This window comes from Hippocampus guttulatus, chromosome 11 (assembly GCF_054856545.1).
Source record: "Hippocampus guttulatus isolate MCC_2025c chromosome 11, RoL_Hgut_1.0, whole genome shotgun sequence".
NCBI classification, from domain to species: Eukaryota; Metazoa; Chordata; class Actinopteri; order Syngnathiformes; family Syngnathidae; genus Hippocampus; species Hippocampus guttulatus.
The window spans coordinates 18035697-18052746 of record NC_141271.1 but is presented as its reverse complement, the minus strand read 5'-3'; the positions used below and the strand labels follow the sequence as shown (position 1 = coordinate 18052746).

Below are 17050 nucleotides of genomic sequence, written 5' to 3'. Positions count from 1 at the left end.
TTCAAGTAAATTGCGACGAGATCATCCTTAACAAATCTAATCACGCAAAACAAATCCATGGCTTGATCACTTCATCTTTCATGTTTTGCCAAACCATGATATTTCATCTAATTTATCTCGACACGATACAAATAAATAGATCAAACGTACATATATATTTTGAAAAACGAGATTTGGTAATTGCATCCTCCTGTATTGCAAGTTCCATTTAAATTCTATTAAATGCTTAGCCCTACGGGGGAACGGTATTCCTACTTCCTGAAAGTCACGAGCTGCCAAATACTGAGCTATCATAATATATTCTCCTAAGTAGTCAATGTGACATTAAGAAGTATCTTGTTTCACAGATCGCGATGAATAAACAACACTCTCCGGCGAATATAAACCCTCCGCAGTTTGACATTTGTCTGTGATTTTCCTATCTGTGCTGGAAATGACAGTCTATGGAACATGTAAAAATGCCATGGCAGATGTGAAATCAATTTGCATTTCCCCCAGTGCCGGGATAACATGGCCCCTGTCAGAGGACTCGGCAGATCCGCCGCCGATAATGACGTTATAGAAGGCGGCGGCGCGCGCCGCCAAGGATGAAAGTGAGAAAGAGTGACGTTCCGTGTTTCCCCATGATTGCCTTGACTGGGCGGCGAGCGGCCAAGGAGCATGTGCTCGTCTATCTTTGCTCCCCATTAGCTCCTCTTGTTCCCTGCCAGGGGGCGGCGGCGAGAGGAGACGCATCTGACCAGTCAGCTCTTTCCTCTCTCACAGATGCTATTTTTTTTTCTCCCCCCCCCCTTTAACTAATTAATTTAATCCCCTCCTACAGGTCACTCAGTCGAAACCTCTAAATTTGCAGTGGCCTGCGTTTGCACTTCAAATATGACCATTAATTAGATATTTCATAATTAATGTACTGATGAAATAATCGGTATCAAACAATTATGCAACTTTTGATGCTAACCATTAATTGCAGAGGGTAATTAATACGCTGATTAAAGGGAAGATAAGTGACCCGAAGGCAATTAATAGAGAGAAAAATACGAACAAAGGGAACAGAGGTGGGCGGCACATTTACTCTGTTACATTTACATAAGTAACTTTTTTCATTTATCAATGCAAGCTTTACAATAACATATTGCGCCCCCACCGGCTTAAACACGGTATTCTGATTAATATTGCGCTTGTGGAATATGAATTAAGCATAAAAATCCACCTGTGTTAGTCCACCTCAGGGAGCGGCCATCTTGCCACTTGCTGTCGACTGAAAATGACATCACAGTGCATCACATGACTATGGAAAACAAATGAGCTGTGATGGTGGTGATGGCGTGATGTCATCTTCAGGCGACTCCGAGTAACAAAATGGCCGCCCTTTGAGATCGATAAAAACAGTTGGGCTTTTCTGCTTAATTCATTTTATTTTATTTTTTACTTAATTCATATTCTACAAACTCAATATTGATCAGAATGTTGTTTTTGGACTGGTGGGGGCACGTAAATCCTTGTGAAGAAAATGTTTCACTTGGCTATATCTTGAGTAAAAATACTCACTTGATACTATCAAGTGAGTATTTTTGATACAACATACAGTATGTTTTACTATCAAGTTGATAGTAAAACATATGTTGCATCAAAACCTCTCGAACAAGAAAGAAATCAATTTAGAAAAATTAATTTCAGGTCAGTTCTTGCGGGGAATTTGCCTTAGTTTATGTTATTAAAAAAGGTTCATATAATAATGATGGACAAAATGTGAATTTGCACATTCCCACTTTATATTTTTGTCTGTTGCATGTTTTGGCACTGATTAAATAAATCAGAAGTTACTCACCAGTTCACTTCAGTATTCTTTTTCACTAATTACTTAATTATTATTAATTTTGGAGGACCACTTTTTACTGGGTGGTTATTGTTCTAAAGTAACAGTACTCTTACTCCAGTACAAGTTTTGGCTGCTCGGCTCATCTCTTTTGATATCTGAGCAGGGGGCGCTGTGTAAGACCGACATCTCATCATGTTGTTTTTGAGAAGCGCACATGCACAAATGGCTGCCTTCACACCATTTTGTGAAAATGTGCCGAGGAGGGTTGCGATTGACGGTGATCACACACATTAGTAACGCTGCATTTCCAAGGTCTTGTTAGGACGCGCAACCCAGAATTATTGTGGTTCAAAAAAAAAAAAAGGGAGTGTGGGGGCACAAAAATACATCACGCGAATCTAAAAGACATGGGTCCATCATTTCCGTTTATTGGATCCACTTAGCGCACATCAATCTGAAAATGTAGACTTTGATGTCTGGCTGCTTGCCCCTCGACTGAAGAAAGAAGACGGCGGGCCTTCTATTTCACACGGAGACAGACAATTTCTCATTCTGAATTGGCTCAAATCGTGTGATCAAAGTTTGCGATTTTTCATTAGCGTTCGTTTCGACTTCTGTTTTGTTAAATTCAAAACATTGTTCGGAGTTGATGTGTTCGAAAATGCTTTGGTTTACTTTCATATTTATTAGTTTCAGTTTGGAGTATTTGAGTGCAAGACAAAAATAATTGGGTCAAAATAGGACAGAATGTCAAGCAAAGTACAATTCCCATTGGATTGTTCGACCTTCCTTTTTCTGTCCTGCCCAACAACAATCCCCCCCCCCCACCAAAAAAACCCCCAATTTCAAACAGACCCCAAAATCTCTTATGAAATTAGGGTTTTAAACTAGTGTTAGGGTTTCAAACTCAAACTTGGGGTAGGGCTTCAAGTTAGGGTTTTATACTTGGGGTTTCAAATCACATTTAAGGTTTCAAATTAGGATTTCAAAGGAGGGTTAGGGTTTTAAATGTGGGTTTTGAACTTGGGTTATTGTTTCAAAGTAGCGTTTTAAGGTGGTGGATTAAGACGCCACAAAACCAAATATATGACTAACAAAATACACACCAGCCGATCAAGAAAGGCATACAATTGTTTTAAACAGACATTTATGAGGATGTAACGCTAAGTTTAATGAGGAAGAAAAGGTTCCGTCTCTTCTATGTTATTAGAATGAATAAAATATGGGAGGAGACACCCGCCCCCCCCCCCCCCCACTTCCCAAGAGAACATTGTCTGCCTAGACCAGCAGGAAGCACGTTCAGGCATGTGGAGAGCGCACACACTACAGAGCCCCAGTATGAAATTCACAAGACAGATCAGCCTGTGAGTTCATTTTCTCCTCCCTCATTTGGAATCCAGTCAGAAGCCAGAGGGTCGCCATCTTGCGTTGCCACCGTTACGAATAGCTGCCCCCCCCCCCACCACCACCACCACCACCACCCCCGAGATAGACAAAAACAAGTCAATTTTTCTTGAGGGTTCATATTCCACAAAGGCAATATGACTCGGAATGCCGTGTTTAGGCGAGTGGGGCCACGCAGAACGTGAACATTTCCGTCCGATTCTCTCCTAAATTCCCCCCCGAGAACAGGTTGAACAGTGCATTAGGATAACCCAGTGATGTATATTACGGGGTCACCCATGGAATATACGAAGGAGACAAGGCAGATAATGCGATTTCCCGGATCTAATCAACCTTTTAAATACCCGAAGAGGCGCCGCTGTGCGTCGATGGCCTCAATAACAAGTCTCAATTTGTCCCAAACATCATTCGATGGTCTCATCGACTTCTCTCCCCTCGCCAACACGCCGCCTGCGTTTTTACCCGCGACGCTAACGCAAGCCGGAATTACGCTTGTCCGTATGGTTTGTTAGCACTCGAGAGATAAAACTTTACATGTTGCTCCCAATTAGCACGGCAGCGACCATGCGCCGTCTTCCCGTGCGCTGCTTTTTCTTCTGAAGAGGGCCAATTTATGTGAAGACTCGTGAGAATGTGAGAAGGGAGGGGAGATATGGACTTGAGAGATAGCGTGTACGGGTGTGTGCGTGTGTGTGTGTGTGTGCGAGCGCGAGAGCCGGGGAGTGAACGGCGGCGATAGAGGGAGTGAGGGGGGAAAAAAAAAAAAAAGGCAGAATGGCGATGGCTTAAGCCTCCATTCTGAGCGGAGAGACAGGTCCTATTAACATTTAACAGCATTTGTGCAACTTGGTGCCGAGGTTATGATGCAAATGAGGAGAAATTAAAAGTGGCCAGAGGTTTGTCATTGATGGATTGCAGGCTGGCAGCGCTCGCACTTCCTAGTGTCCATCAGAAGAGATTACTGTGTAATTAAACCTTATTTCTGGATTCTCCGGCGCATAATTACTTTGTGAATGTAACCGTCATCTAAAAGCGGCGGCGGGAGGGGGGGGGGGGGGGGGGGGGGAATGCTTTAGCATTTAGCGGAGCAGTCGCTAGTGCGGCCTGTGTCAGATATAGCCATCAGACGGAGCAAAAGAACTGTCACTTTTAATAAGAGGAAAAACATTAAATGAAACAGTATGCTTATTATGGAGGGGGGGGGGGGGAGGAATTAGGCTTTAAAAGTCCTTTTCTGCTATTTGCATAATTTATGCCCCCGCCACCCCGTCATTCACACGCGAGGCTGCGAGCTTTGGACAATTTCCCCCTCGCATTTAAATAGATTGCACATTTAAGGCTACTTAAGGAAAATTATCACTTTGCATATTTTAATTGTTACGAAGGAAGTGATTTGAGAGAGGTCTGTGGCTCATCCTCTTGAGCCATGCGGTTTTGCGAAGCCGTCTGATTTGGCCGCTCGGCGCTGCAGCTTGCCAGATAACCTCCGAGTTCACGCGCAACCACTCCAGTTTCATCAGAATGCAAATGAAGCATAGACCGCCGTGCCGTACGGATCTTTTGATATTTACAAAATAGCCACTAATAACTCCAGCGTAATTTGTTCGACTCAACTTTACTTTTCTCTTATCGCTCTCGATTCGCTCTTCGAGTCCGATAGCTCGTTTAAAAAAAAAAAAAAAAAGGGCCACTCTCACCTTTCCGAGGAACATGTGTCCTTTCTGGATGCGCAGACATGCCGGTATTGCTAAAAAAATACAAATAAAAATTATAATAGTAATAATAAAATACAAATCAGAGTCATTCGCAAAGATGTCAGTCTGAAAACAATATCAATAACACAAGCCCCGATAGCGAGATGCAGCAGTATAGGTTAGCATCTCTGTTCTATGACGATGCATCTTAAAAATGCTACGCTAAAGTAACCCAAATGCAAGAATCAGCGCTGGGACGGAGCCAAAGCTGGGGGCGTTTCTGCCTAGCGCATTTGTTTGAGGATAGTAGACAACAGGTGAGCGTAAAAGAATTTTTTTTTTTTTTTTTGGACCAGACCTGTTAGATGTATTTGCCTAAAGTATCGCTATCAGATTGGTAACACCCAAAATCGGTAATTTGTGCCCCTCGCTAGCTCACCGATATCTGAGCGATCGTTTGCGATCAATCTAACATTCTAAACCGCCATTCGAGATTAGCAAAGCTAGCTAACGGCTGCATTGCAAAACTAATTGTAAACAATCAATGGTGTACTTACCTTTCAAGTGCCACAGGTGAACGTCTTTATTCTTCTCGTTTTATTATGGAAATGGGGCACAGAGCAGCCGGGTGAGAGGCGTAGCACCTTTTTTTTTTTTCTGATACCGTCATTCGTATCAAAACAAATGACAATGACATCATTTTGTGCAACAGGACACATTTGCCATACATCCTTGGCTCACTTTCATTGAATGTGATTTTTAAAAAATATGTATTTTTTTTTCAAGGGTAGCTTGCCTAAAATACTGTATTTACCCAGATACTTGCTTCTTTGTTCAGTAAATGCCAGCCTGTAGTGTGGCGCATGAGATCAGTTAACACACACGCACACACACACCGAGAACAAAAAACCTCAACTCATTATGATGTCTTAATTAACATGACATAACATTTAAAGAGCTGCACGTTTTTATGTCTTGGACTGAAATATCATTATTGACTCGCCTCCTGCGGACCGTACTGACACTGTGTTTTTCATTCAAAGGATAAAGTCATAAAAGCATAATTGGGAAATCTTTTAAGTGGCTTTAAACAACATTTATAGGCGCTGTGGTTAGGGTGGTTAAAAGTGTAAAACTGCAATTAGTCTCCTGCAAATATGATCCAGCTTTATATGGCAAAAATTGGATTATTATTTTTTTTTTAGATTTACAATGTTACATTATGTCAGTTATTTGTTCACACAAATACAGAAGTACCTTGAGATGCGAGTTGAAGTTTTCTTTGACACGCCCTAACTCAAAACACTCAGTACCCTTTGAAATGAATGGAAATGACATTAATCTGTTCCAGCACCCCCCCAAAAAAAATTGCCTTTTTTTTCTTCCCTTTTAAGATTAAATACTAAAGGACAGTAGAGTAAAACAGTCAAATGTTTTGCCTGTAAAAAAAAAAGTTACCAAAAACGACCACATTTTTTATTAATTAATCGGCCGATTAATCAGTTATCAAAGTTTTATTCTGTCAAACAATTTAACAGGTATCTGCCCCCCCCAAAATCCATATTGGTTGTGCCCTAATCATAATGCAATGCACCAATCTCGTGCATTAAAAAAAAAAAGCCTCAGAATGCAAATGCAATGCAAATTTGACTCCTTGAGCACCCATACGATTTGGTTTAAATTTAAAAAAAAAAAAAGCATCAGATGTTCAGGAAAAAAAATGAGACATTTTTATTTAGTATTTCAAAAGCCCCAATAAAATTATAATACATTTAAAATCACTGTACTATGGCAATACATACACACGTATAAACATGTATGTGGTGCTTTCGATGTACTGTAGGCCGTAAGCAAATAGGTACAGCTATGTGCAAGTTCACTGGACCGTACATGGAGAAGAAAAGTCCAAATGTGTCCCCCTCAATGTACACTTGGAAAATACGTAAATTGGCACACCGATATACACTGACATGACAAGAGCTCACATTGAATTGTATTTTTTTTTTCCCGGCGGGGGGAGGGGGGGTATGCATCTTTCACTCCAACACGTTTTTAGTGGGGCATGAATCCGATTTTGCTTTCTTTACTCCATCAACTTTTTGCCCCTCTATGATTTGCAGTCGTCAGGGTAAGTAAAAAAAAAAAACAGTCTTTACGAGGTAGACTGTTCAGTTTTAAGGGCACACCCCCCCCCCGCCCCCAACAAATTCCTGACAATACTCATGAAAAAAACAAAAAAGACATACATACTACATTTACAACATGTAGCGATATGAGGTAGAAATGCAGATAAAGAAAGATTAACCGTCTGCGACTACATCACCGTAACGCACGGAAAAGGCAAAAAATATGAAGTGAGCGAAGAAAAAGAAGAAAGAAAGAAAAGCAAACAAAAAGAACAAGCGGTGAGGATTGATGTGCTTATCAAAGATTCTGCTCAAGTATCGGCGGTGACCAGGGGCCCTCCTCGGCGCGTCACCCTTAATAATGAATGACAAATTATAAATCGAGCATTGACAGCGGGTGAGAAATTTGAATAAATGTGCAAGGGATCTGAATGTTCCCCGTTTGAGAAGCGATAACAATTAAAGCCACACAAACGCGACTCCTTAGCCTTGTCGTACTTGAGAAATAGTTGCCCTATTTTTTTTTCTCTCTTTTTTTGGTGTGATTTTTTACACGTCTTTTTTTGCATACGACTCTCTGTACGTTCTTGAAGCTTTTTTTGTCTCGGGAACACATGGGGAGCTGTGCTTTCGAATGGCACTTAGGGCTTCTTTTCAAATCAAATCTTAAAACTCATGTATGTGAAAACTGCCGGGCAAGAATACAGATTGGTTTAGATTTGCCAAGATTGGACTGAAGTTATGGTAAATGCAAGCAAATATTTCCCGTACCTTCACATGAAATGAAACGATGCCAGATGAGAGCGTACTGATCATAAAAGTGTCCATTTCAAAATATCTCCACAGCTGTTTTAACCCTTTCGGGGACAGCGTCTTATCATGTGATCAGGTTACAGGTTATCATTATTGGTGCATGAATGGGTTCAGCTTTCGCAGAGTCTCCCCCAAAAAAACCAAAACTGTTTTACTTTGGCCTCACTCAAGAAAAGTGCAAATACTTATCACATTGGAATTTTTTTTCTATTAGTTTTTTTTACGACAAAGAGGAATTCGAGCTGCAGCACAAACCTCCGATGTGAATCGTGTTTTCAATAGAACAAAAAGCGTCAAAATCTTACGAGTGGGAAATTTCGATCGAAATGTAACAATGTACTTTTTCGTTGCAATGCAGCTTTAATCACGCTGATCAAAAAATGTAATTTTTTTTTTGTGTGGTCAGAGATTTTTCTCGATCAATTCTTTTTCCAAATCTGCCCTCGTCACCCCCCCCTCCCCCTTGCACATCCGGTTTTCCTGATAATACAATACAGTAACGCTATTATTTGTGAATTGAGGGTTGGGTTTGGCAACAGGTGGATTTTGATTTTTTTTTTTTCTGAACCGTCATAGCTATAAATGACGCATGGTATACTGTAATGCGTATTGCACAAGCTTTTATTGGCCAAATCGAAGAAGAAAAAAATATCTCAAAATCCTGAAATCAGCATCAAAAATATGCTTAGGGACACATAAAGGCAATTCTGATTAAAATTAGCTGCTGACCAGTGCTTTAGTAGTAGTTATGTCGCGGAAGTGGTAAAATACACAAAAAATCTCATCACAATTTTTTTCAACTGTTTACGAAAATGTTACGTAGGTATCTATTTTGATATGATGGAAGCCAATCAACTTTGGAAAGAGTGTGGCTTCTTTTTAAAACGAGTCATGAAGAAAGACACATTCTACTCAGGTGAAAGGAGAACACCCCCCTCACCCAAAAAAACAACAACTCCCCCCCCAAAAAACACGCCCATGATTTGCCAACTTGATCAAAGAAGGCATCGAGTTGCAAACAACTTCTGGACTATTTTGTGCCTTTCACAACGCGTCTTTCAGCACCCAATGCACAATAAAACTACAAATGCTATCGCTAGCTTTGCCGCCTGCGACAGTTTGTGGTGATCTCGCCACACGCTGTGAGATGCAATACAAATCCCGTAAAAAGCAATCCTGGGTTGAATGTCATTTCACTCAACGCGCTTTGAATATTTTTCCGACAACCTCCATCCAAACGGAGCTCTTGTATTGAATCTCACGAGTGGAGTAAATGCCGCGGCATGGAAGTGGAGCTAAATCGCTGCTTACCGTAAATAGTAAGAAAAAAAATAAACACAACAGGACCTCTTTGAAAACAAGTTTAGTGCAACAGAACAACAGTGCGATCTACTTCAGTGCCTTTTTTTTTTTTCTCCCAATCACTGTGCTAGCGTTTGGTGCTGTTTCAGGCCAGAGGACATCATACATTCAAATGTGCCAAACTCACTTGTCAGACACGCACGTTCTTTTACCCGCCTTGTTTGGATTATGTAGCGATTAATGACAACAAACAGGTATAAATAAACGTCTAAAAATAACACTTTGTCACATCTTGCCACTTGCCCTCAAGTCAAAGGAGTGCCACTCAACTCATGGATGTTACAGTTATAGACCCAGACAGTGTCGCAGCACGTCTTCCATAAACATTAGCCTTTTTTTTTTCTCCTTTCAAAGTAACAAAGCTGTGTTTAAAGTGGAAATAGATCGACAATGTGTGATATCGGGATGAGTGTATATTGGAGCAAGCATTATCGGTGGTATTCCCCTTTTGGAGTTTTTGGTGAGTTATTATATTGTAAAGCGGTGGATAGAAAAAAAAAATAACACCCATGTGGAAATGTCAGGTTTGTGATTAAAAAAAAGAAGACAATTTCCAAATTTTTTACACCTTTCACAGATACAACCCAAGTTTTTGAAAGGGGACTAAAAATGAACAACTAAAATAATGTGTGTGTGCAACTGAAAACAAAATCTCCCAAAAATGTGAGTAAATGTGATCTGGTCGGATAATCAATCTAATTTATTTTTGAACACAAAACAGAATATTTAGTACAGAAGAAACGTGTATGATGATCACGTTAGATAGATAAATAAATAAAAACATTCTGCTTTAATTCTTCAGTGGCCATAATTGGTGAGTTTTTTTTGTTTTTTTTTGAAGAGACTTGTAGGTTACTTATGTTGTCCTTGGGGCTAACTAGTACCTGCTGGCACATTTTTTATTTGGGGGGGGGGGGGGGACAATCAGAACAGAAAGGCATCTGTTTTTGAAGTATCTTGTCTTGCTCCCTCCCTCCTCCTCTTCCATTTTGTGCAGAGAAAGAGGAGAAAAGAAAAAGTTGACTCGTTTACTCAACTCCGCAAGCTACGAATCATTTTGTGCTCTGCATAGCCGTCCCCTCCAAAAAAAAAACCCCCAAAAAGAGCTCAATACCAATGACCGCCCTTATTATCCGTTATTGAAACCTTGACTTTTTAAAAACTACGGTAAATCATCAAAACGGTAATCAGCCCATGCCTCCCCAAAAACGCAGGAAAAGTCTACTCGAACAACTGAAATTCATTTGTGTTTAAGCAGAGGCCACTTGAATTGATGGCCAGTGTGTGTTGACTTCCATCTGACAAGAATGTGGTCTGTGAATTCTGAACCCTGCCACATTGCAGATATCAAAGGGTGTGCACACTTGTGCAACCACATTATCTCAGTCCTTGATTTTCACCCCCGCCCCCATCGAATGTTAGAAACACACCAAAAGCGTCACAAAAACCTGGCATTTGAACTGGCGCGTGTAGACTTTTTCTATCCGTTGTATTCTGCACAGACACCCCCCAAAAAATCGGGAAAAAAATAAAGATAGCATTCCTTTAAAAACATTTGCTGCCGTCACACCTTTGTATTTGAGACGATAACGAACAAACGGAGGTAGAAAAGCAACCGAGGGGATACATAATCCTTCGTTTTCATTAATGATAAAACAGCAGCAGGATGGAATGAAATGGCTCCGGGCAATTTTTTTCCCCCTCGCTCAACCCCAAGATGTTTGTCTGCACCTTTTTTTTCAAATTCTACACGCCGCTCGCCGCTCGACGTACAGCTGAGCCTGCAAATGGGGCGACTCAAAAGAGCAGAATCACCGGGTAGGATTTTCGGTGCGATAGCGCCTTGAAAATCATTTCGGAATTAGCCACGGGCAACCGTTCAAGATAAATAACGCTTCCGTTCTTCTTCAAAGGCAAATCTCTAATCATAAATACGATGTTTCCTTGAAATGAAACACCTCCCCCCCGCCCCCCCCCCCAAAAAAATCTGATTACTATTTGTCTCGCAAATAGATCAAAAATGAAATATATACATTCATTGGAGAAACCTTTGCTGAGGTATAGTAGCCGTGTCGCGTTGTTTAATACAATTTCAAATCAAAGTCTTTTTTTGGGCGCGCGGCGTTGGAAACATACAGTTAAGCCCCCAAATGATTCATACCCTTGCAAAACGTTACCGTGAAGTGAATTTGTATTTTTGGGAGAGGCTATCTTTTAGCTGGAAATGAGACGAGAAAGTCGTACAAGACTGATTGATGAAAACAGTCAACAGTCAACAGTTGACTGTTGAAAAAGGAAAGATATCGGCGATCCTATCATCACATGTTGAAGAGAACGAGATCTCTCACACGTACATTCTCAAGGATCCTGTTCACGTCGAGAAAAATTGAGGCTTCGAGAGCAGAACGCCCAACCGATTATTAGCTATTTAAAAATCGCTGGCAAAAAAAAAATCTGATTTATTTTTTTCATCGCATTACAATATAAGACAATGACATTCTAACATCTTGCCGCTGCTCCCCGACACCCCCCGCCCGCAAAATCGTCAAAAATCTGACTTTTTTTTTCTGTTGTAAAGTGAAACAAAAGGACGGAGTATTTTAAAACTGGCAATTGTTCTCACTGTAACTCATATCATTGTTGTAAGCATTATAAGGCCCCCCAAAAAAAGTTAGTTTCTCCATTCGACATTTTTAAAGCTAATCGGATAATTAATCGGTTACCGGACTCACTTTCTGCTAACTATTGTAATCACCATCAGTCCCGCTAAAAAATCTGTTTCGCTCAGGCTCTACATTTTAATCAACTTGATTTTGATGTTGAGGGTGTTTTTTTTGCGCGTTCTTCTTTGCCCCATTTTCCGCTAAAAGATCAAGACGATGAATCGAATAAATCAAAAAGCGAAAATATCGGAAATAATAAGAACCACCAGGAAAAAAAAAACAAGTGCGTAAAAGACAGAGAATATCCAACTTTTACAGCCAAAAAGAAGAAAAGGGGAAAAGGGTATGAAGAATATCGCGCTTAGCTGTACTTGATGACGATGCTATCATCACTTTCCTGAGTATTGAAAGTAAAAAAAAATAAAAAAATAAAAAAATTGGATGGTCTAATTTTACATGCCGGTCAAACACTGTGAATTACAACTAACAACAATTACATCGTAATTTATTCGTTCAAGTGAAGCCACGTTGTGAAATCATATTCACCCTTTAAGTTGTATCTACAATCGGAGGAGCAAAAAAATAAATAAAAAAATTACCTTGCTAGAATCTTACCGGACCAACATGAGTATGCAGAGTATGACTATGTCAATGGTTTCGGTAATTTTCTTTTCTGTCACCCCCCCCCAACCCAACCCATAACTAAATGATTTACACATACAAAATATGCCAGAAAATTGAGCTGAAAGCTTCTGCCCGTAAAATTGAATTTAGCTTAAAACAACTGTTCACAAAGAGCACACAACAAACAGCTGTTCTAAGGGGAAAGAGAAAGCAGGGGGGTTTGTCTCATTTTCAAGCTATTTTTTTTTTGTTTTTGTTTTTTAAACGCACTATTAGCACATGTCACCAATGAAGGTTGTGAGGCAAAAAAGAAAACTTAAAACAGCACCACCTCAGGCACTTGATAGCAACTAAATCTCAAAATCAGCAGTACGGTATAGTCATATATATAATGTGTGTGTGTGTGTGTGTGTGTGTGTGTGTGTATATACAAAAACAAGAAGGAGGGTCGCCGGATATTCCTTTACAAGTCTTTTCGTGAGCACGTAACTCCTGCCATGTGCCGATTTATCGAATCGCGGCTTGATCCGTTTTCATCTAAAGCCCTCCATGACCACGTCAAGCGTGTCCGCCTTTGTGATTCTTCCAGCCGCCCCCCCACCCCCGCATGCGATTACGTGACCGCCCGAACCCTTTTTCGGAAATCACGGCGGAAGCGTCTCATCGATCTCATTGACTGCAACCAAACATTTTATTCCATTCGGTGTACGTGTCGAGTTCTTTTTGCGATATGCTGGGCTGGAATTTACAAAAGACATTGTCAAAGTCTTGAAAAGAAACCGCTCTCATTTGTCTCGGGTGGAGACCCGACAGGTCGGAAGCGGGAACGCCGTGCAGCGCGCCCACCGCGGCCTCTTGACAAAGCTGAACCACATCCAGTCCGGAAAAACCTTCTGTCCTCTGAACCAGTAATGACATCTCTTTGTCACTAAGACAGTAGTTGTGCGGGGAGAGCACTTGGTTGATTATCTGGTGCCGCGCCGTCCCGTCGGGTAAGGGGATGAGCAGGCGTTTGGTAAAGTACCTCCGTAGGGACTCCGGGATCTCTTCGGGTTTACTGGTGGAGCAGACCACCAGAACGTGGTCATCTGCAGAGGACAAAATACCATCGAGCTGCATGAGGAGCTCGGCCTTCAGCCGGCTCACCGGACTGTCCTCGCTGAGCTGGGCCGACAGGAGGAGGTCCACCTCGCTGATGAACACCAGCGCCGGTTGGCGAGAGCGGGCCACCAGGAAAGAGGCCTGGATGATTTTGTCTCCCTCCACCAGCCACTTGGTGACCAGCGCGGAGCTGCTCAGTCGCAAGAAGGCGGCCCCCAGCTGGCTGGCCATGCAGCGGGCCATCAGCGTTCTGCCCGTTCCCTGAGGTCCAAACAAAAGAAGGTTGCGAGGTAAGGCGTGAAGTCCGCTGAACATGTCGGGCCTCAAAATGGGCCAGAGGATCTCCTCCTTGATGGCCGCTTTGGCCATCTCCAGCCCGGCGATGTCGCTCCAATCCACCGGAGGGCACTGCTGAAGGATCTCCGCCGTCACCATGTCCACCAGGTTGGGGTCGCCGTTCTTCAGTTGTTCCTCCGCGGCGAGGACGGACGAGGTAGGAGGACCGACATCGGGACCCGTGAGGGAATGAGGCAGGTGCTGTCTGTGCTCTTCGCTTTGCTCGCTCAAAATCGGGGAGCCAAACTTGCCGTAGGTCTCGCCGGCTCGGAGATCGTCTGCGGAGCTTTTGGACGATCCAAAGGACGGCGGGGTCAGAGCCCCGCCGGAGTGGATGCCGAACTTTCGTTGCTGATCGGAGGAGATCGCCTGTTTGGTTGTCTTGAACGCCAACGAGGAGGCCTCGGCGTTTCTGTCAAAGCCGTTGCCCCGGTTGGAGTCTGAAACGCTGCTGTCCGCCAGTCTGTACATGGGACTCTGAGAAGAGCGCTGCTGGTTGTAGTTGAAGTCAGCATAGCTCGAGTCCACTTCGCCGTGCCCGCTCATGTAGAAAGCCTTTCGTTTTAACGAGTTGGATGTGCTCCCGTTCAAGGGCGCCGGGGCAATCGGCGTATGATTGTGGGACTGGTAGGTGTAGCCGGGCAGAGTGGAGGGGGGGATGGGAGTGGGCGCCGCGATCCCGGACGGCAGATAAGCAGAAGGCGGGGGCGCTCCCCCCGGGCTATAACCGGGGCCCACGGCCGTTTGAGGGGGATACCCTGTTGGCGGGTAATTGTAGTTGGGGAGGTTTGGAGACGCGCCACTGTAGCTCGGCACTAAGGTGGGGGGAGGAGGTGGCGGCGGCGGGGGCTGCAGGAGCCCGGCGCTGTGCAAAGGAGACGGATGCGGCGAAGGGAGGGCCGGGGTGGTCTGGCCGCTGTAGCTGGAATGCAGGTAGGAGCCGTTGTAGCCGGCGCTGTATTCCTGAGAGGGAAGGCTCGAGTGGAGAGTCGTGGCCGCGTGGCTCCCGCAGTTACTGCTGGAATAGCTCGGCTCCGACAAGCTGCTCGCCACCCCCGGGGAGCTGCCGATGCTGGCTGACGCATCTGTAGGGGGTAGGGCAGCTGTCATTCCGGCTTTGCTCACAGATATAACATCTGGAGCACAGTTCATCGGGTAAATCCCCTCCTGCCAAGGCTCATTCTCCGACTTGCGTCCGTTCAGGAGTCCGGCACCGCCTTCCGAGTAGGAACAGAGGAGCGCTCTTTCGTTCGGGCCTTCGAGGATCCCGGAGTACTTCTCGGCGTACTTCTTGAGCAGGTTGGAGGCCGTGAGCGCGGAGATATCGTCGTTGGCCCAGGCGTACTGGTACGTTCGTTGCAAGTGTCCCCGGTAGGCCTCGACTTTGTGCGCTGGAGAGCGGGTGGTGGATGAGATGTCAAAGTGTTGTTCGGCCCATTGTGTGTGCTCTGGGGTCCACTGCATCTTTAGACCTGGGTAGTACGCATAAGGGAAACAGACGTCAACATTCCATACCTGTCAACCTCAGCTAATAGCTGCCCTTATAAATGATTACGATTCCCCTTACAAAGCGATAAAAACGGCTTCCCGCACATGCGCACATCATGCTTTATCAATCCTACCGTACGCAGCGATGAAAAAAAAAAATACAATTGAGGATTACTTTTGCTGGTTTGCCATGACAATAGTAGCGATCGACAACGGCGTTGTCGTCGGCTACCGGCGGGTGAGACGATCTGGATTTGAGCCAAAATGGTCTTGGTGAGATCCGTTCACAATATTTTTTCCCCGTATAAAACTTATAATACGCCGTACATGATTTGAAATGATTAAAAAAAACGTATAAAATACAGGGAAAACGTAAAAGTTGACAGGTATGACATTCGCAAGGATGAGCGATGAACGTATAAAAGTTTTAATACATGATTTGAAATTATTTTTAAAAAAACGTATAAAATACGGGGAAAACGTACAAGTTGACAGGTATGACATTCGCAAGGATGAGCGATGAACTGAACCTGAAAACAACGATGGACTTTTTTTTACCTTTTACACGACTTGGACATATAACGTACTTTAACGTAGGGTTTAACTGCCCCCATTGAAGTTGCGGCAAAGGGTTAAATACTAGCGGCTTAGGCGTTGCGCTCGTGTCCCACGCGGGCCACAAACGACGCGACAGAAAGACAACACGCATTGATGAGGGTGTGTGAGACACAGCGCTGCGCTGTAATCCACCCGACGCGAGGCGGAATGACACAGGCGGACGCGGCGGGTCAGTCCATAATCCAACTCTCATCTGAAGCATTCGGAGACAGTTTCAAATCTGCTTGGAGGAGCGCAGCAAAGCAATCTTCCTTGGCAGCGCTCCGTTGCTTTCATCACACAAACCCCTCAGCCCAGCAGGAATTACATCCACATCAAGTCTGCCCACTGCTTCCCATCCAGAGCGAGGGAGGGGGAGGGGGGAGAAGAGGGGGGGAGGGGGGGGGGAGAAAAGAAAAAAATACACATGCTTGACTGCGAGCGTCTCCCGGCCTATTCAGCCTTGAGATGTGAATGACATCAAGGATCAAGTTAAACCCCGACGTCAAGGCGCAAATAAATGTTTTCATGCATGTGGTAATATTTGATTTTGTTTGGGTGGGTGGGGGGGGGGGGGATTAGCCGACGATTTATACCCTCAAAGAATGTTTAATAGACAGCTGCTCAAAACAGGCAACGGCCGGACGCGTCCGAGCAGACGTTTTCTTCCCTGCACGCGATTACCGCGCCTCGGCCGAGCAGGTATTGGCGGTTGCCGTGTTTGCGGCGCGTCCTTTTTCATGTGATTTAAGAAGCGCCGGGCAGCCACGGCTGCAGGTGCGCGCCAAGCGCCGTTATTGTTCTGCGAAGAATAACGGATGATTCCCTTCACCGTCTGACTCCATCTTCATCATTGGCCCACCCACCACACCAGGAGCTAATTAGCGGGATTACGCTGCGCTAATTGTGTTAATTTACAAGGTTTTAGTCAAAGAGATCCATGCTATGCCTTACATGCTTGTCAACCATCCAAGCTAATGATGAAGGGGGGAGGAAAAGCCCAAGGCAAAAAAAAAACCCTGG

General features: G+C 43.8%; 1 protein-coding gene across 1 annotated transcript; it reads right to left on the bottom strand.

Moving 5' to 3' along the window:
• Nucleotides 1-12623: 12623 nt before the first annotated feature.
• On the bottom strand, nucleotides 12624-15579 carry fign (fidgetin). The gene has a single exon (XM_086123895.1). The coding sequence runs from the start codon at nucleotides 15404-15406 to the stop codon at nucleotides 13175-13177; it is 2232 nt and encodes a 743-aa protein (XP_085980021.1). The 5' UTR covers nucleotides 15407-15579; the 3' UTR covers nucleotides 12624-13174.
• Nucleotides 15580-17050: the final 1471 nt, after the last annotated feature.